The sequence below is a fragment of the Salvelinus alpinus genome, chromosome 7 (genome assembly GCF_045679555.1).
Source record: "Salvelinus alpinus chromosome 7, SLU_Salpinus.1, whole genome shotgun sequence".
Classification (NCBI taxonomy): Eukaryota; Metazoa; Chordata; class Actinopteri; order Salmoniformes; family Salmonidae; genus Salvelinus; species Salvelinus alpinus.
Genome location: NC_092092.1, coordinates 22,327,077 through 22,348,080, shown reverse-complemented (window position 1 = coordinate 22,348,080; position 21,004 = coordinate 22,327,077). Strand labels below are relative to the sequence as shown.

The following is a 21,004-nucleotide window of genomic DNA, read 5'->3' as shown; positions in this document are numbered from 1 at the left end:
CTAAGCTAAGGAACCAGGGACTAAACACCTCCCTCTGCAACTGGATCCTGGACTTCTTGACGGACCGACCCCAGGTGCTATGGGTAGGCAACAACACGTCTGCCACACTGTTCCTCAACACTGGGGCCCCTCAGGGGTGTGTACTTAGTCCCCTCCTGTACTCCTTGTTCACCCACAACTGCATGGCCAAACAACTCTAACACCATCATTAAGTTTTCTGACGACACAACAGTGGTAGGCCTGATCACCGACAACGATGAGACAGCCTATAGGGAGGTCAGAGACCTGGCAGTGTGGTGCCAGGACAACAACCTCTCCCTCAATGTGAGCAAGACAAAAGGAGCTGATTGTGGACTACAGGAAAAGGCGGGCCGAACAGGCCCCCATTAATATCGACAGGGCTGTAGTGGAGCGGTTCGAGAGTTAAGTTCCTTGGTGTCCACATCACCAACAAACTATCATGGTCCAAACACACCAAGACAGTCGTGAAGCGGGCACGACAACACCTTTTCCCCCCCTCAGGAGACTGAAAAGATTTGGCATGGGTCTTCAGATCCTCAAAAAGTTATACAGCTGCAACATCGAGAGCATCCTGACTGGTTGCATCACTGCCTGGTATGGCAACTGCTCGGGATCTGACCATAAGGCGCTACAGAGGGTAGTGCGTATGGCCCAGTACATCACTGGGGCCAAGCTTGCTGCCATACAGGACCAATATAACAGGCGGTGTCAGAGGAAAGCCCAAAAAATTGTCAGAGACTCCAGTCACCCAAGTCATAGACTGTTTTCTCTGCTACCGCACAGCAAGCGGTACCAGGGTGCTAAGTCTAGGACCAAAAGGCTCCTTAACAGCTTCTACCCCCAAGCCATAAGACTGCTGAACAATTAATCAAATGGCCACCGGACTATTTACATTGATCCCCCCCATTGGTTTTGTACACTGCTGCTACTCACTGTTTATTATCTATGCATAGTCACTTCACCCCTACCTACATGTACAAATGACCTCTAACCTGTACCCCCGCACATTGGCTCAGTACCGGTACCTCCTGTATATAGCCTCGTTATTGTTATTTTATTGTGTTACTTTTTATTATTTTTTACTTTCGTTTATTTGGTAAATATTTTCTTAACTCTTCTTGAACTGCACTGTTGGTTAAGGGCTTGTAAATAAGCATTTCATGGTAAGGTCTACACTTGTATTCGGCTCATGTGACAAATAAAGCCTAATTTATGCAAACAAGCTACAGAGTCCCACCCACAGACTTAACCAGGCACGCACACACAATCAAAAGTAGCCAGACACCAACTTGGGGCTTGCATGAATGCATGTGCAATGACACGCTGTAGAAACACCCCAACTCCCCCACACACACACGTTCTTCTGTACTCTTATACAGGCAAGTGTATTCATAACATTCTATGTCAGTCCAGCTGGGATTTTCCTCTTCTTCCTCCTCCATCACTATCATTGTAACAGTGTGCTTCATTGAACATAGCTGTAAAGGCTCGACACTTCAACACGGCAGAGTGTCCTTTACAAGGCAGTAAATAATGATAACCATTTTAGGGAGCATTATTGTCACAAAATGATTGCAAGATAAAGACAAGAAATTGGCCATGAAGGTGGTCTCCACAACAATTGAAGAAAAGAAAAAAACTGTCAGTAACCATTAGCTATTCATGTGATCCTCAGTGTCGCTTGAAGCAGAAATTCTATGTGACTTCACGGTATTCTCGTGATCCTATGTTCCGCTTTAAACAGAAAAAATTAACTTTACCAATATGAATAGAAATGACCAGTTTTCAGAATCCATCACAAGCAGTGAAGAAAGAACACATGTCAGCAACAGTACTGGTTCCACTTCAAACAGGTTTAAGGATGTTCTCATGTTTTAGCTCAAGTATTTGGCAACTAACCATGCCTTGTTTTTCGATATACAGTGAGAAAACCCTAAGTGCCCTTGATTTAAGCCATGATACTCACTTGAATTTGAATGTCTCCCCGAGTTCTGTGGCATCCCCTGGCGTTATCTCGAATATCCCTGAAAATGGATATGGGTGTCCTCCATAGGCAAACTCTGAAAGGTCAGGCCACTGATCAGATCACACAGAAGAAGTCAAACACACTATACAAAGATTCATAGCACATAACAGTAGTACTAGTAGCGGTTGGTGGGAAATTAACAGGGCTGTGGGGTGGTGTTACTGTGTTGAGGTAAGTGTGGAGATGAGTGTGGGGCGGGTGGGGGTGGTGTTGCTCTGTTTGAGGTGAGTGTGGACCAGTGATCAAATCTAACTATTGGTCGCACACAAATATTTAGCAGATGTTATTGCGGTGTAGCGAAATGCTTGTGTTCCTAGCTCCAGCAGTGCAGTAATATCTAACAATTTACAACAACATATACAGATCTAAAAGTAAAATAATGGAATTGCTGTGTTTGAGGTGAGTGTAGGGCGGGTGGGGTAGTATTGTAGTCTGTTGTGATGGGCTGAGGCAGTCTGAGGAAGCCAAGTCGCAGACGCGGTAGGTATTTATAGCTCTATCAGTCCGTGTCTAGCTCTATCAGTCCGTGTCTAGCTCTATCAGTCCGTGTCTAGCTCTATCAGTCCGTGTCTAGCTCTATCAGTCCGTCTAGCTCTATCAGTCCGTCTAGCTCCCAGCTCCACGATGAATGCAGCGGATGGGGATCTCCAAAACCCTGTTCCCACCCCTCTGATGTACTCATCCAGCCTGCTACTAACTCCTGATCTGAACGCTTGTGCTGAATTACAATAACTCATGCACTTTCTCCATGAATGACATAGATACACACAGCACATCCATTTTACAGAATGTATAAACAGTGTCAGTTTTGGCAAACTCACACTCTCATAAAGACAGACACACAGTAAATAATTGCCAGCTTGCGCTGCTCATAAAGTAATGTAATAGGCAATAATTATGTGCCTAATCCACACCATCTGTTGCTGGGATTGTCAGTCTCCCTGAATCAGCTCAATTAAGGGTAAACAAGCCAGGCATTAGAAATACCCAGGTTCATCCTACCATGCAACTGAAGGGGTTGCCATGAGGATATATTTCAACTCAGAGCTTTCTTTTAAAATGTATAGATGAAAGCAGCTTTTAATAGGCTGAGCTGTGAGGTTGAAACCACAGGCGAGACGCTGATTTAACAGATTGAACCACCAGTGTTTTTAACTAAAATAACACTTCCAGTTCTCCTTCTTGATCAATAAAGCACTGGCTGCTGAACACATCCTGGCTGAAGGCCAATCCTCCAAGATACAGGCTAGACAGAGCAACTGGGAGGCTGATTCTAGAATAAAGCGGTTTTAAAAAGATAGACTCAGAGATATGACAGACGCAGACAGTAAACCAGGTGGTCAATTTCCGCAAGAAGTAAGAGTGAAACGTGAAGCTCAACTTCTCTGCGATTTTGGTGCCCTGGCTACCACGATGTAACACCTTGAAACGAACGTGGGCAAATGGGCAGATTCTGTGTGTGACAGCAGTCTTGAATCTTGCTAATCTCAATATCTGCAGTGCAGCTCATAGGAATGTAATTTAGCTGGGTCTACTTTTTTAATTAGAGGAAGAACCCATTTGATCCTGAAAAACAAACAGCCAGAAACAATAAAATGCCAAAAGTGTGTGTCTGGTTTGTAGTGAAGCTGGTAATTAGCTAACAAAGATTCCTCCGGTTGGGTTGATGTGGCTTGTATTTTGGGGGGGGGGGGGGGGGGGGGTTCTGAGACGTGTAGGCATTATGAGTAAAGACGAGTTAGCAGCTACAACAATTTGAAACTCTTCTTACAAGTTTATACTTCCATCCTTATTTTAATTCTACCACCATCTGTTACAGTCCTGATGTCAGGTACTAATAGTACCATAGTATCGGACTCAAAGCCCTCTACTTGACGAGGCCTTGCAGACAGAGGAGTTCTACCCAGCAGCACCTGACAGCCCAGCAGTTCAATGGAGTGCCTGGTTGTGTGGTTGAGCTTTGGTCAGTCAGCCCCACCCAGGGCTGTTATCATAGCAGCGGAGGTTTCCTTACCTCTACCGTAGATCTCGATCCCTGAGTGAAAGACGCCAATTCCCAGATTGGTGGTGAACTCGTTGATCCAGTACTGAAAGAAAACCGAAACACCCGTGATCATTACGACTGCCTCCAGACGAAAAGTATGAGTAATATACAGATACACAGGGGACTCTTTCAAATGATTACTACAGGTTAACAGGTGGTGTGAATGAAACTTGTAAAAGTCACTTTTCTATAAAAGGACAGTGTGTGGAAAACACAAGCTTGACAGTCTGAACAGTGAGCAAAAGACTAATCATCTGTTGCAAGATGATGTGCATTCTCGCTCTATTCAATAATGATACATGTATGCATTTGATAATGATAGGTTGATAGACCCTGTATGATGTGGATGACATATTCATCATACCAATTCTATATTACAGTCTAACATTGCTTGTTCAGATACTTCTTAATTTCCTTATTTTTCTGGATTATGTGTGGTGTTTTTTTATTGCTAGGTATTACTGCACAGTTGGAGCTAGAAACAAGCATTTCGCTGCACCTGCGATAACATCTGCAAATTGTGTACGTGACCATAAACTGATTTTATTTCGATTTTTTAATTGGCATCTGGCGCCCCCGTGTTCTCATCAGCCAGGTCCCCAGTGCTACTATTGCTCCGAGTTGATGGAGAGAGCCATCAGTAAGAGATCTAGTGTCATTATCTAAGGAGGTTGAAGGCTCTGTTCTACTGAATGAAACACCACTTTATTAGGCCTCACAGGGCTCTGATGTGCCAGCAAACAGGGAAGTCTAAGATGGAGCATGTTAATGATCGTTAACTCTAACGGAGTTCCACATGCCCTCAGTGTGCTGAGAGAGACAACTGGAGGAGAAGCAGAAGATAGATGTTATCTCCCTCGTAATTTGTTTTGAATAGGACATTTCTGGGCTATTTTAGTTTAATGTAAGGTTAAACAGTACGCGTTAGGCTATAGCCCTAACTTCATGTTCTCAATCCACTTATTCTAAATGAAAGACAACAATAAATCACTGCCCAACAGCACACAATCGGCGAGCATAGTTTTCTATGAACTAAAATCCTCCTTCTCTGGTCGATGCCCCAGAGTCCCATGCAGTCAGTCTACATAGCTGACATTGTTCAGAGCTCAAACTGAGATGTGTTGGGGAAATGTCAAATATGAAAGGTTACATCTGGACCATCAGTCCTTCCACTGCACAAAGCAGTCTCTCAGATCTGACATACAGACAGGAGCGCTTCATAGACGACTGACTCCGAGCCAAAATTGGAAAACCAATGTGCCAGTGACCTAATAAAGCGTCTGCATACTAGGTTTGGTTTGCTCCTAGCAGACCTCTACTGGGCGAAGTGAACATCTGTTCCACGGATACTTCCTTAAAAAGTCCACTTGAAAAACAAGAAAAAAGGTGCAATAGTACCGTTTGTCCCTCTTGAGACGCTGTAACCAGGATGAAAATAGTCAATTAATCCAAGATAAAATAATAAAACATTTGAGTTATATGATTATGCCAAGGTCTTAGTCGCGCAATTTTACATCTAGCTAATATGTTTGGTGCAGTATTTCTCAAGTGAAACATTTGTATGAAAACAGGTCTCTCGTTGAATGACAACAAACACTTCATTGAAGAATCCCTACTGTTGACCAATTGCCGACGAAGGAGAGTTGACTTCGGCTACCGAACTTCAGCTTGCCTCAGGGGAAAATGTGCGCACGAACAGGCGAAAACCTTGACGAAGACCAAAACGTCACAAAAGGTTATCATAAAATACATTGAGTATACAAGACATGAAGAACCTGCTCTTTCGATGACGAACTGACAAGATGAATCCAGGTGAAAGCTATAATCCCTTACTGATGACACTTGTTACATCCACTTCAAATCAGTGAAGATGAAGGGGAGGATACAGGTTAAAGAAGGATTTTTAAGTCTTGAGACAATTGAGACATGGATTGTGTGCCATGGGCAAGACAAAATATTTAAGTGCCTTTGAACAGGGTATGGTGGTACTTGCCAGGTCAACAGTTTCCTGTGTGTTTCAAGAATGGTCCACCACCCAAAAGACATCCAGCCAATTTACACAACTGTGGGAGGCATTGGAGTCAACATGGGCCAGCATCCCTGCGGAACACTTGACACCTTGTAAAAGACATGTCCAGACGAATTGAGGCTGTTCTGAGTGCAAAGGGGTGCAACTCAATACTAGGAAGGTGTTCCTAATGTTCTGCATACTCAGTGTATGCATGAACTGTTTCGGCTAGGAAGCATGCGGACGCCTTTATCCCCAAGTAACCATGGAAACCAATTGGACTCAAGCACAGACGTGCATAAATGCATAACACCCCCTTCCCAGAAGTCCAAAAGCCTGCTCAGTGCTCATGTCTGCTAATGCGGAAGGACATAGATTAAGTGACAAAAGATCCCTGATTAAAACCTCCTGTGAGCGATGTGGACAGTAATTTGATATACTTCTGGTCGTGCCCGCCCCTGTAGATTAAATACAGACGGATCGTTAGAACTGCCACATCATTATATTGTTGGCAGGCCCGTCTGTGGCATTGCAGTAGATTCAGTCTCACTTTCAGGTCCAAGCCTTTACTCACCTTCAAGTTATTCAAGGTGACGTTCGTTTGTCTATTTGACAGAAAACCCGTAGACTACCGTAATAAGCCTGTATTTTCCCCATTCTTACTCTTGCACACACCCCTGCTAGCACACATTGTCATGTCCTTAACTCCTCACACATGTATTTGTCCTTGAGAACTACTATTAGCGCTTATTTATCTTCTGTTATGCATCTGCATACTGTGTCAGGTGTGGGTCTCTGCTGTGGTGTTTTGGGAATTAGCTAAACAGTTGCTAGGCAGACTTTTCCAGTGTGACAGCATGCGTCACAACTCAGAGAGAAGAGAGAGCTTGACAGCTGCTAATTAAATGGCGGCCTCCTGGCTCCCACTTTCACTGCAGTCTCCCAGAAAAAAATATTCATACCGATAGGAAAACTTTTTTATAGCATAATCACACCTCAAAAGAATAACAGGAGCCTCTTTCCTAACAAAGAAGGTCTTCAGACGACTCAGACTTTTCGCAAAAATACCCTCGGCTACAGAAATTAATGCAATGTAAACTTGCGAACTTGTCATGCTAGACCACTACCTCCAGAGGAAGCGCACGACACTCGCCCGACAGTTGCCAAACTAAGCAGGGCAGTGTAAACAAAATTGTCTCATTGAGCCAACACTTCTCTAGTATGTTTTTTTTTTATAGCAAAGCAATATTTTTGAAACAGCTGAACTGTACAGACATTTTCCTTTATTGAAATTGTAGGAACCGCATTTTACATTATGAAAATAAAGGTTTACCTCAGCCTAAATATTTTGTTTCATCTTGTTAAGACACTGCGGAACCGGAATTGTCCAGAGCAGATTATGGATAAATACTTTTTTCACCTTATCTGTAAAACACTCAAGACATGTATGTAAAATAATTTTGCCACATTTTTTCAAATAAAATGTTATCTAGAATAATATATATATTTTTTTTCATATCAACAATTCCCTCTGGGCAAGTCTGGAAAATATATCTAATGATAACCACACAAAATTTGGTGAATGCAAATTATTCTGATGCTGAGAAAAAAATTGTTTGCGTGTTGGAAGAGTCTGACTTTCGGGAAATAGCAGTTAAAAGACAAGTACACGGAATTAAGACTACCAAACGTCTATTTAGACCCAATGACCATCTCTTCAAACTAAGTTAACTTCTTCGGGGTAGGGGGCAGCATTTTCACTTTTGGATAAATAGCATGCCAAAATTCAACTGCCTGCTACTCATCCCCAGAAGATAAGATATGCATAGTATTAGTAGATGTGGACAGAAAACACTCTGAAGTTTCTAAAACTGTTTGAATCATGTCTGTGAGAATAACAGAATTTATGTAGCTGGCGAAACCCCGAGGACAAACCATTCAGAATTTTTATTTTTTTGAGGTCACTGTCTTTTCAATGAGTTTATTGGGACACCAGATTTCTAAGGGACTTGTTTGCAGTTCCTACCGCTTCCACTGGATGTCACCAGTCTTTGGAAATTGGTTGAGGTTATTCCTTTGTGTAATGAACAGGTACGGAAATCGTAAATGAGGGTCACTTGAAGTAAATTGTTTGAGAGAGGCACTTTACCAAAAAAGTTACGTCAGTTTGTTTACCTAACGTTGTATTACAAAAGTAGTTTGAAATATTTTGGTAAAGGTTACATGTAACTTTTGATATATTTTGTAGTGACGTTACGCAAGTTGGAAGCTGTGTTTTTCTGGATGAAACGCGCCAAATAAATTGACATTTTGGATATATATCGACGGAATTAATCGAACAAAAGGACCATTTGTGATGTTTATGGAACATATTGGAGTGCCAACAAAATAATTTCGTCAAAGGTAAGGCATGAATTATATTTTTATTTCTGCGTTTTGTGTCGTGCCTGCAGTGTTGAAATATGCTACTCTTTGTTTACTGCTGTGCTATCATCAGATAATAGCATCTTATGCTTTCGCCGAAAAGCATTATTGAAATCTGACATGTTGGCTGGATTCACAACGAGTGTAACTTAAATTTGGTATCTTACATGTGTGATTTAATAAAGGTTAGATTTTTATATCATTTTATTTGAATATGGCGCTCTGTATTTTCCCTGGCTATTGACCAGGTGGGACGATTGCGTCCCACCTACAACCAGAGAGGTTTAGTAGTCAAGTTTGCAACATTCTCTATGAAATGGGCTTTGAAATTATGTACAATTCAATGTAGCTTTGAAATTATTGATGCATGTCCATTTTATAGTGGCTAAAATCCATACAAAATGTTGATAACAGTAGTATGATAAACTAAAGAAAACATACATTTTCATCAAGTTTGACATGGTTTACTTTTTGAAAATACTAAACTTAAAAATGGACCAAAATACCAACAAATGTACAGGTACAGTTGAAGTCGGAAGATGACATACACCTTAGCCAAATACATTTAAACTCAGTTTTTCACAATTCCTGATATTTAATCCGAGTAAAAATTCCCTGTTTTAGGTCAGTTAGGATCACCACTTTATTTTAAGAATGTGAAATGTCAGAATAATAGGAGAGAGAATTATTTATTTCAGTTTTATTCTTTCACCACATTCCCAGAGGGTCAGAAGTTTACATACACTCAATTAGTATTTGGTAGCATTGCCTTTAAAAATTGTTTACCTTGGGTCAAACATTTCAGGTAGCCTTCCGCAAGCTTCCTACAATAAGTTGGGTGAATTTTGGCCCATTCCTCCTGACAGAGCTGGTGTAACTGAGTCAGGTTTGTAGGCCTCCCTGCTCACACACACCTTTTCAGTTCTGCCCACAAATGTTCTATGGGTTGAGGTCAGGGCTTTGATGGCCACTCCAATACCTTGACTTTGTTGTCCTTAAGCCATTTTGCCACAACTTTGGAAGTACGCTTGGGGTCATCATCCATTTGGAAGACCCATTTGCGACCAAGCTTTAACTTCCTGACTGATGTCTTGAGATGTTGCTTCAATATATCCACATAATTTTACATCCTCATGATGCCATCTATTTTGTGAAGTGCACCAGTGCCTCCTGCAGCAAAGCACCCCCACAACATCATGCTGCCACCCCCATGCTTCACGGTTGGGTTGGTGTTCTTCGGCTTGCAAGCCTACCCCTTTTTCCTCCAAACATAATGATGGTCATTATGGCCAAACAGTTCTATTTTTGTTTAATCAGACCAGAGGACATTTCTCCAAAAAGTACGATCTTTGTCCCCATGTGCAGTTGCAAACCGTAGTCTGGCTTTTTTATGGCGGTTTTGGAGCAGTGGCTTCTTCCTTGCTGAGCGGCCTTTCAGGTTATGTCGATATAGGACTCGTTTTACTGTGGATGTAGATATTTTTGTACCCGTTTCCTCCAGCATCTTCACAAGGTCCTTTGCTGTTGTTCTGGGATTGATTTGCACTTTTCGCACCAAAGTACGTTCATCTCTAGGAGACAGAAGGTCGCCTCCTTCCTGAGCGGTATGACGGCTGCGTGGTCCCATGGTGTTCATACTTGCGTACTATTGTTTGTACAGATGAATGTGGTACCTTCAGGCGTTTGGAAATTGCTCCCAAGGATGAACCAGACTTGGAGTTCTACTATTTTTTTTCTGAGGTCTTGCCTGATTTCCTTTGATTTTCCCATGATGTCAAGCAAAGAGGCACTGAGTTTGAAGGTAGGCCTTGAAATACATCCACAGGTACACCTCTAATTGACTCAAATTATGCCAATTAACGTATCAGAAGCTTCTAAAGCCATGACATCATTTTCTGGAATTTTCCAAGCTGTTTAAAGGCACAGTCAACTATGTAAACCTCTGACCCACTGGAATTGTGATACAGTGAATTATAAGTGAAATAATCTGTCTGTAAACAATTGTTGGAAAAATTACTTGTGTCATGCACACAGTAGATGTCCTAATCGACTTGCCAAAACTATCGTTTGTTAACCTCTTATGGCTCAAATATCAGCAGTGAGTATCAGCAGTGGAAAGAGGTGGCCATTTCAAACGGCCTCGTACTCAATTATTGTTCTTACAATATGCATATTATTATTACTTTTGGATAGAAAACACTGTCTAGTTTCTAAAACAGGTTTAATTATTTCTCTAAGTGAAACATAACTCTTTTTACAGCCCATTTTCTGTAAAAAGTGACATTTCCAAGAAGCTATGTCTCTCTTCAAGATACTCTCTATAAAAGGCCTTGGCACTTATGACTGTAGAAACACGTCACACGCCTTCCCCTGGATGTCATGCGGAAGTGAGAGAAGAAATGGCTTGATTATCTCTGTCAGGGACTGAAAACAACATCTTGGAGTGATAAGTGCGCACTTAATTTTTTTTTCTGGGCGCGAAGTAGGAACTGGACTGCGCTCCTGGAAAACACTCGTTATAGGTGAATATGACCTCCGGCTTCGATTTTTTTTGATACATGTCACAATATCATCCTAAAGTATGTTTTTTCAATATACTTTAATTATATTATTGAAATTTATTCTGGACTTTAGACGTGATGCGACGCAAGAATTTTGTCAAGACGGAGAGGTTAGCACGGCATGGCCAGTGTGCCATGCTAATTCAAGAGGGACATCGTTCGTTCTAGGTCCAAATGAACACGGTTCTGAACAAAGGACCCTTTGGAGAACATTCTGATGGAAAATCAACAAAGATAAGGACCCAATTTGGGATGCTTTTTCATATATCTGTCGAACTGTGCTATCGCTAGCGTTTGACTAGAATCAATGCTGCTGTGTGTTAGCTATTGTAGTAAGCTAATATAACGATATATTGTGTTTTCGCTGTAAAACACTTCAGAAATCGGAAATATTGTCTGTATTCACAAGATCTTTCTCTTTCATTAGCTATCCACCATATATTTTTCTGAAATCTTTTCTGATGTGAAATTAGTAGTTGACGTTGGTGTCTGTTTTCTCTGGCTACTGCCGTGCGATTTCTGACTGTAGCTATGATGGTGGCTAAGATGGTAGCAGTAATGTAAAACTGATTTATAGCTAAAATATTCAACTTTTTCGAACAAAACATAGATTTATTGTGTAACATGTTATAGGACTGTCATCTGAGGTAGTTTTTTCTAGGTTATTTAGGTTGGTTCTAGGTTATTTAGGTTGGTTCTAGGTTAGTTTGGTTAGCTTTGTGCATGCTAATTGCATGCTACCGTTGCTGTGAAAAATGTCTGTCTGTCTTTTGTATTTGGTGGTGAGCTAACATAAATATATGTGGTGTTTTCGCTGTAAAACACTTCAGAAATCGGAAATATTGTCTGTATTCACAAGATCTTTGTCTTTCATTAGCTATCCACCATATATTTCTCTGAAATGTTTCCTGATGTGTAATAAGGTAGTTGACGTTGGTGTCTGTATTTTCTCTGGCTACTCCCGTGCGATTTCTTACTGTAGCTATGATGGTAGCAGTAATGTAAAACTGATTTATAGCTAAAATATGCATTTTTTTTGAACAAAACATAGATTTATTGTGTAACATGTTATAGGACTGTCATCTGAGGTAGTTTTTTCTAGGTTATTTAGGTTGGTTTTAGGTTAGTTAGGTTGGCTTGTGCATGCTACTTCATTCTACTTGTGCTGTGAAAAATGTCTGTCCTCTTTTTTATTTGGTGGTGAGCTAACATAAATATATGTGGTGTTTTCTCTGTAAAACATTTAAAAAATCGGACATGTTGGCTGGATTGACAAGATGTTTATCTTTCAAATGCTGTATTGGACTTGTTAATGTGTGAAAGTTAAATATTTAAAAAAAAAATAGATTTTGAATTTCGCGCCCTGCACTTGAAGTGGCTGTTGTCATATTGTGTCCGGTGCCGGGCTTGCAGCCTGAAGAAGTTAACAAGAAATGTGTGGAGTGTTTGGAAAAACTAGTTTTAATGACTCCAACCTAAGTGTATGTAAACTTCCGACTTCAACTGTAGGTGCAAAAACATAATTTCAGCCTTAACCACTAAAAAATCTGCTCGACCAGGTCTGTCCTAAAGGCAGTGTTAAGCTAGGCTAGCCAGGCTATTAAAACGATCACCCATCAGCACCATTACAGCCTTGGCAGCAGCAAAGAGCCCAATTAACTCGGGGAGATCTCTTAAACACAGCTAGGCTGAGTGAGCTGATCCAGCACAGATCAGCGACACACGAGAGATTCCCTGCTACTGATAGAGAAGACACAGCTCATACTGTAGGCCTACATCTGGTGGTGAAGCAAAAGAGAAAATGCATCACTATTTGATTGTGAAATATCAAGGAACCAGCGATATAAGAAATGGTTATAAATCGCCTAGCTAACAGACTGTAGTGGCAAGCCTATTTCTTGCATGTAGCTTTAGGACTGGACACATTGTAACATACATGTGAAAAAGGACTGTTAATACATACTTAACATCAAGTACTTAGGAACAGTGCATGCAGAGGCTAGCAGTGAACAGTGGTCTATTAAAAGGTTAGCTCTCTTCCCAACCACCCTTGGGTTGCGTTCAGTAGGGCACACCACACCAAACATTTTGTTGGACAAGGTAGTACATTAACGTCATTTAGCAGACGCGCTCATCCAGAGTGAGTGCATACATTCTCATACAGGTCCCCCCATGGGAATCAAACCCTACCAACTGAGCTACACATAGTAGCTCCCCATTTCAAAAAGTTCTCTCCCTAAGGAACACAACCCTGGTCTCTGTGTGGCTGGCTCCTCTGCTGTGTGGCATATTGGCTGTGGCTGTCTGTGTCAGTGCGGAGTGACTCAAGGCCTCTGACAGTCTACTCTGCTCCCACCACATCCAGACACATGCTCTGCTGCTCGTGCAGCCCGCCAAAGGCCCTGGATCGGCTGGAGGCCTCCACAGACCGAATTTCCCTCTGTCTGCTATGAGCAGAAAGCACATGGTGTGTAGAACGAGAGATCCCAATAAACAGGAGATATGTCTGGAAAATGACATAATAGTTTTTCTGAAGCCAGCTCACTGTTAACTTATCAGGCCTAACGAAGCCAAATAGTACCAAAAAAGACCATTTCCAAAAGCACCAGATGGGGCCAATGATTTACACACACACAAGATGACCAATAAGTGGTGCTGTGTTAACAGCCACCGTGCCTCCATCTTGGCACTCCCCACCAGTGTGATATTTTGGAAGTTATAGAAATGCATTTGTCCTCCTGCTCAGTTGTGCACCGGGGCCTCCCACTCTTTCTATTCTGGTTAGAGACAGTTTGCGCTGTTCTGTGAAGGGAGTAGTACACAGCGTTGTACGAGATCTTCAGTGTCTTGGCAATTTCTCGCATGGAATAGCCTTAATTTCTCAAAACAAGAGACTGACGAGTTTCAGAAGAAAGGTCTTTGTTTCTGGCCATTTTGAGCCTGTAATCGAACTCACAAATGTTGATGCTCCAGATATTCAACAAGTCTAAAGGAGGCCAGTTTTATTGCTTCTTTAAATCAGCACATGTTTTCAGCTGCGCTAACATAATTGCAAAAGGGTTTTCTAATGATCAATTAGCCTTTTAAAATTATATACTTGGATTAGCTAACACAGCGTTCCATTGAAACACAGGAGTGATGGTTGCTGATAATGGGCCTATGTAGATATTCCATTAAAAAAAATCTGCCATTTCCAGCTACAATAGTCATTCACAACATTAACCATGTCTACACTGTATTTCTGATCAATTTGATGTTATTTTAATGGACCATAAAAAAGTGCTTTTCTTTCAAGGAAATTTCTACGTGATCCCAAACTTTGAACGGTAGTGTATACTTAAAATAAATTGGTTGCAATTTTTATGAGCTGAAATAAAAGATCCCAGAAATTTGATAGCCACAATAATCTTATTTCTGTCAAATTCTTAGCAAAAATTTGTTCATCCTTCCACCGGACAGATGTGGCATATCAAGAAGCTGATCCTCAGTTTCATCAGATTTTAGGGTGGCTGGTTTCAAACAATCCCACAAGTGAAAAAGACAGATGTGGAGGTCCTGGGCTGGAGTGGTTACACATGGTTTGCGGTTGAAGGGCCAAATTGGATGTACTTCCAAATTCTCTAAAACGACGTTGGAGGCGGATTATGGTCGAGAAATTAACATTCAATTATCTGGCAACAGCTCTGGTGGACATTCCTGCAGTCAATATGCCAATTGCACACTCCCTCAGAATTTGAGACATCCGTGGCATTGTGTTGAGTTACAAATCTGCAGATTTTAGAGAGGTCTTTTGTCCCCAGCACAAGGTGCACCTGTTTAATGATCATGCTGGTTAATCAGCTTCTTGATATTCCACACCTGTCAGGAGGATGGATTATCTTGGCAAAGGAGAAATGCTCACTAACAGGGATGTAAACTCATTTGAGCACAATATTTTAGAGAAATAAGCTTTTTGTGCATATGGGACATTTCTGGGATCTATTTCAGCTCATGAAAAATGGGACACTTTCCATGTTGCGTTTATATTTCTGTTCGGTATAATTGCATTCTAAACTGAAGATCATGATTAGCTGATTATTGGAGTCAGGTGTGTTAACTGGGGCTAGGGAAAAAGTTTGACACCAATCAGGCCCCTGAGGACTGGAGTAGCCCATCTCTGAGATTGGACCAGTGTCTCTTGAATTAGAGATGCAGCTGCCTGATCTGTGTCAATGAAGATAGGGAATCCTCAATTTACATCCCCAATCCTCCAAAACATCTGTTTGGGAAAACAGGCCGACAATATCGTCACCAGGGCCCATACATTATGTTCCCCAATGATACATTCCTGTTTGTAGCACAGGATATTAAAATCTATTAGACTACCCACGGTCTCCTGCTGTTAATCTACCATGTTCACGGCAGTGACAACTGCAGACTGATGCTTCTGCTCTGAAGAGGGGAAAGTAGGCTACTTGAAAGAAAAGCTACCATTTTAGAGGGTGTTCTTTCCTACTTACACATTTTCTCTCCATTCCCGCATAAGCACATGAAAAGCAATGATGCATAAACAGAAGCACGCTTGAAACTAACTGGCAGAGCTGTTTTTCCATGCATAAGTGTGTATTTGCATTGCAAAACCAATCAAGATTTGTTTCAAATTGAGAACAGTTAGATAATCTTTTCCATCCCGCTTGACATCTTTAGTCATGCAAATTGAGTACAGGCTCATTTGGAGTGCTAGTAGTATTGCAGAACTTCCATCTGCATTGAAAAATATATATTTTCCCTGTGACATTAGCACTGAGGTTAACATACTATTATTGCGTCTCCCAATTTCCACCGTTGGTAAAGTAGACAGACATGAGTAGTGATGCAGATGCAGGTTGACTCAGTCACTTGTCTAATGTATGCTTGAAATGCTAGGGATAAGCTCTCTTTAGAATCAAAAGGAGAACTTGAATCTGCTCTTTCAGAAAATCTGCCACTAGGCATTTGGTTTGAATAAAGTGAATAACTAGAGACATCTCAGTTTAATTTGGGCATGCTTTTCATCCAAAATTCTGAATGCTGCCCGCTACCCTAGAGAAGTTAAGAACAAATTCTTAGTTACAACGACGGCCTACCCCGGCCAAACCTGGACGACGCTAGGCCAATTGTGCGCCGCCCTATGGGACTCGCAATCACGGCCAAATGTGATGCAACCTGGACTCGAACAAGGTACTGCAGTGACGCCTCTTGCAATGAGATGCAGTGTCTTAGACCACTGCGCCACTTGGGAGCCCTGTATACATCTTGTTTTTATATACTTTTATTTTGGATCCTGCGGCTTTGTTTGGCTTAGTTGCTGTAAGCGCTGCCGTCTGCCCCGGGATCCTGACAGATTGCTCATAGGGGGACAGACACAGAAGCCCAGCTAGCCTAGCTGGCTCGGCGGTCTCAAATGGAGGTCGCTATATGAACATTTCCAGCGCTGCAGGAGCTGTGTTTACTTTGCTTTGTTCCGGGACAATGTGGACCGCGCTGACTTTCAATGTAGCAACTGCTTGCTTGTGGAGGACTACAGGGGCGAAGTGGCTACTCTTAGCAAGCAGGTAGCAAACCTACACAAGCTACTGGGGAATCCATGACCGCCTACTTTTTATTTCACCCCAGTAGCCGGACGCCGCTCTTGTGGAAGTGGGGCGGCCATGTCGGCTCTCCACAGCGAACTGGCCGGTGCTCAGCAGGGATCCATCCCGAAGGGTTCTCCCCCTTCCCTGGAGAACGGAGCTGTTCTCGACCCAACCAACCAGCCATGGAGATACGTCACTCACCATGGAAGTCAAAGAAAGCGTCCTCTGGCAACTGGGGTCTTCTTGGAGATGTTAAGCCCGGACCTGACACAGACCAGAAAGGGTTTGCCGCCCTGGATCCAGAGTTTCCGGCGCTTTCTTCATTAGCGGCTTCCCATTCGAGATCAGATCCGGAGGTACCCACGTATTCATCTTCAGTTCTGTCTCCCTCTCCGATGGCTTCTACCTCAGATTCAGATCCTCAGAGCTCCCATCCTCATCAGACCGTGAGGCTGCCTGAGAGACCGGCCCATTCAACATCACCAACTATCATCGTCGTCAGCTCTATGGTGAGAAACATCTTGGTTTCCAATGCAAAAACCCTGTGCTACCCAGGAGCACGAGTACAGGACATCACATGGCTGATTTCGACTGTTCTACGACAGATGCCGTGACCTGACGCTGTCGTAGTCCATGTGGGGCCAAACGACATCAGGAGTGCTAGCTCGGAACATCCGAAAACTGATTTTACCATTAAAAGACTCCAAAAAACAGCCAATCATTTCAGGTCCAGTACCATCGTTGGGTGTGAAAGATTCAACAGGCTACTGGGATTACACATCTGCCTAAAATATTACTGTAGCTCTGCTGGAATCACTTTTATAGGTAACTGACAACTTCTGAAAACAGAAAATACTCCACAGGAATGACAGAGTCCATCCAAATCATCTAGGCTCCTGGACTCTGTGCACTCATTTCAAGGCTGCGTTGAAACAATGACCCAAGACCAGCTCAGTTAATCACTACCATTGTGACAATGAGTCATCAAAATGCTGCATTAAATGTACATTATCATAAGGGCGTTGGCAGGAGAGGTCGACCAATTAAATCGGAATGGCCGATTAATTAGGGCCGATTTCAAGTTTTAATAACAATCGGAAATCTGTATTTTTGGACACCGTTTCTTTCTTTTTTTTACACCTTTATTTAACTAGGCAAGTCAGTTAAGAACACATTCTTATTTTCAAAGACGGCCTAGGAACGGTGGGTTAACTCCCTTGTTCAGGGGCAGAACGACAGATTTTTACCTTGTCAGCTCGGGGATTCAATCTTGCAACCTTACGGTTAACTAGTCCAACGCTCTAACCACCTGATTACATTGCACTCCACGAGGAGCCTGCCTGTTACGCGAATGCAGTAAGAAGCCAAGGTAAGTTGCTAGCTAGCATTAAACTTATCTTATAAAAAACAATCAATCATAAATCACTAGTTAACTACACATGGTTGATGATATTACCAGTTTATCTAGCGTGTCCTGCGTTGCATATAATCGAAGCGGTGCGCATTCGCGAAAAAGGACCGTCGTTGCTCCAACGTGTACCTAACCATAAACATCAATTTGCGGAAAAAAAAGCATAATCATTGCACGAATGTACCTATCCATAAACATCAATGCCTTTCTTAAAATCAATACACATTAGTATATATTTTTAAACCTGCATATTTAGCTAAAAGAAATCCAGGTTAGCAGGCAATATTAACCAGGTGAAATTGTGTCACTTCTCTTGCGTTCATTGCACGCAGAGTCAGGGTATATGCAACAGTTTGGGCCGCCTGGCTCGTTGCGAACTAATTTGCCAGAATTTTACGTAATTATGACATAACACTGAAGGTTGTGCAATGTAAAAGGAATATTTAGACTTATGGATGCCACCCGTTAGATAAAATACGGAACGGTTCCGTATTTCACTGAAAGAATAAACGTTTTGTTTTCGAGATGATAGTTTACGGATTCGACCATATTCATGACCAAAGGCTCGTATTTGTGTGTTATGTTATAATTAAGTCTATGATTAGATATTTGATAGAGCAGTCTGACTGAGCAATGGTAGGCAGCAGCAGGCTCGTTCGCATTCATTCAAACAGCACTTTCGTGCGTTTTGCCAGCAGCTCTTCGCTGTGCTTCAAGCATTGACCTGTTTATGACTTCAAACCTATCAACTCCCAAGATTAGGCTGGTGTAACCGATGTGGCTAGCTAGTTAGCGGGGGTGCGCGCTAATAGCGTTTCAATCGGTGACGTCACTCGCTCTGAGACTTGGAGTAGTTGTTCCCCTTACTCTGCAAGGGCCGCGGCTTTTGTGGAGCGATGGGTAACGATGCTTCGAGGGTGGCTGTTGTCGATGTGTTCCTGGTTCGAGCCCAGGTAGGGGCGAGGAGAGGGACGGAAGCTATACTGTTACACTGCAATACTAAAGTGCCAATAAGAACATCCAATAGTCAAAGGTATATGAAATACAAATGGTATAGAGAGAAATAGTCCTATAATTCCTATAATAACTACAACCTAAAACTTCTTACCTGGAAATATTGAAGACTCATGTTAAAAGGAACCACCAGCTTTCATATGTTCTCATGTTCTGAGCAAGGAACTTAAAAACGTTAGCTTTTTTACATGGCACATATTGCACTTTTACTTTCTTCTCCAACACTTTGTTTTGGCATTATTTAAACCAAATTGAACATGTTTCATTATTTATTTGAGGCTAAATTTATTTTATTGATGTATTAAGTTAAAATAAGTGTTCATTCAGTATTGTTGTAAATGCCATTATTACAAATAAATAAATAAATATTTGAAAAATATTTTTTATTTGTTTTTCTTTGTTTATTATTATTTTTATCTTTTAAAATAGTCTTTTTTCCTTTATTTATTTATTTTTTTATTTTAATTTTATTTTAATTTTTTTAAATCGGCCGATTAATCGGTATCGGCTTTTTTTGGTCCTCCAATAATCAGTATCGGTGTTGAAAAATCATAAAATCGGTCGACCTCTAGTTGGCAGACAATGTAAGTAACTTAATTTGTCCCTCGAACTGCCCTGAATACTTTTGTTGATCCTACAGCTATTGTATGCATTAATCATGTGCCTATGAACTATGAGTTATACTGTTAGCATTGAGGTGGTGTGCCCTACTAGGAAGACCACTGTGTGCAGCTCACCCTGCACTATCAGCTCCAATATAAATAACATGAGCAAGTCTACTTCTGATAAGCTTCCCAGTAAAGCATTAAAAACAATCAAGCAACCCAGAAGTGCTAAAAATAGCCAATATTAACATTTGCAGCCTGAGAAACAAGGTCCATGAAGTCAATAACTTGCTTCTAACAGATGACATTCATATTCTGACCATCTAAAACTCACTTAGATAATACCTTTGATGATACAGTGGTAGCAATACATGGTTATAACATCTACCGAAAAGACAGAAATGCCAACGGGGGCAGTGTTGCGGTCTATATTCAGAACCACATTCCTGTAAAGCTTAGAGATGATCTCATGTTAAATACTGTTGATGTAATATGGCAATAGGTTCATCTGCCTCACCACCTTAAGCCCATTCTTGTGGGAAGCTGCTATAGACCAAGTGCTAACAGTCAGTTTCTGGATAATGCGTGTGAAATACTTGATAATGTATGTGATATCAACAGAGAAGTATATTTTCTGGGTGATTTAAATATTGACTGGCTCTCATCAAGCTGCACACTCAAGATTTTTTTTTTTTACTAACCAGTGCCTGCAACCTGTTCAGGTTATCGGTCAACCTACCAGGGTAGTCACAAACAGCACAGGAATGAAATCATCAACATGTATTGATTGCATCTTTACTAATGCTGCAAAAAGAAAATTTTAAGCAGATTCCAAATCCATAGGCTGTAGTGACCACAATATAGTAGCCATAATTAAGAAAACCAAAGTCCCAAAGGCTGGGCCTAATATAGTGTATAAGATGTCATATACAAGAAGTTTTGTATTGATTCATATGATGTTAACAATATTTGCTGGTCTGTGGTATGTAATGAGGAGCAACCAGACGCTGCACTTGACACATTTATGAAATTGCTTATTCCAGTTACTAATAAGCACGCACCCATTAAAAAAATGACTGTAAACTTTTAAATCCCCTTGGATTGATGAGGAATTGAACAATTGTATGGTTGAGAGGGATGAGGCAAAAGGTACTGCAAATTAAGAAATCATGTGACTAAACTAAATAAAAAATAAACTATACTATGAAAAAATATATATATTAAAGAATTATTCTAAAAAGCTTTGGAGCACATTTAAATAAAATTGTGAAAAAAGGCTAACTCGGCTCCATCATT

The 21,004-nt window shown here is 41.4% G+C and overlaps 1 protein-coding gene across 2 annotated transcripts in view; it reads right to left on the bottom strand.

Moving 5' to 3' along the window:
• desi2 (desumoylating isopeptidase 2) overlaps positions 1-21,004 on the bottom strand; it is a 53,131-nt gene that overhangs the window by 20,109 nt on the left and 12,018 nt on the right. For both annotated transcript variants that reach the window (XM_071409429.1, XM_071409428.1), the window contains exons 2-3: positions 4,062-4,134; positions 1,988-2,081 (exon numbers count right to left, since the gene is read on the bottom strand). In XM_071409429.1, the coding sequence (XP_071265530.1) occupies positions 1,988-2,081; positions 4,062-4,134 (167 nt within the window). The remainder of the gene's footprint in view (positions 1-1,987; positions 2,082-4,061; positions 4,135-21,004) is intronic.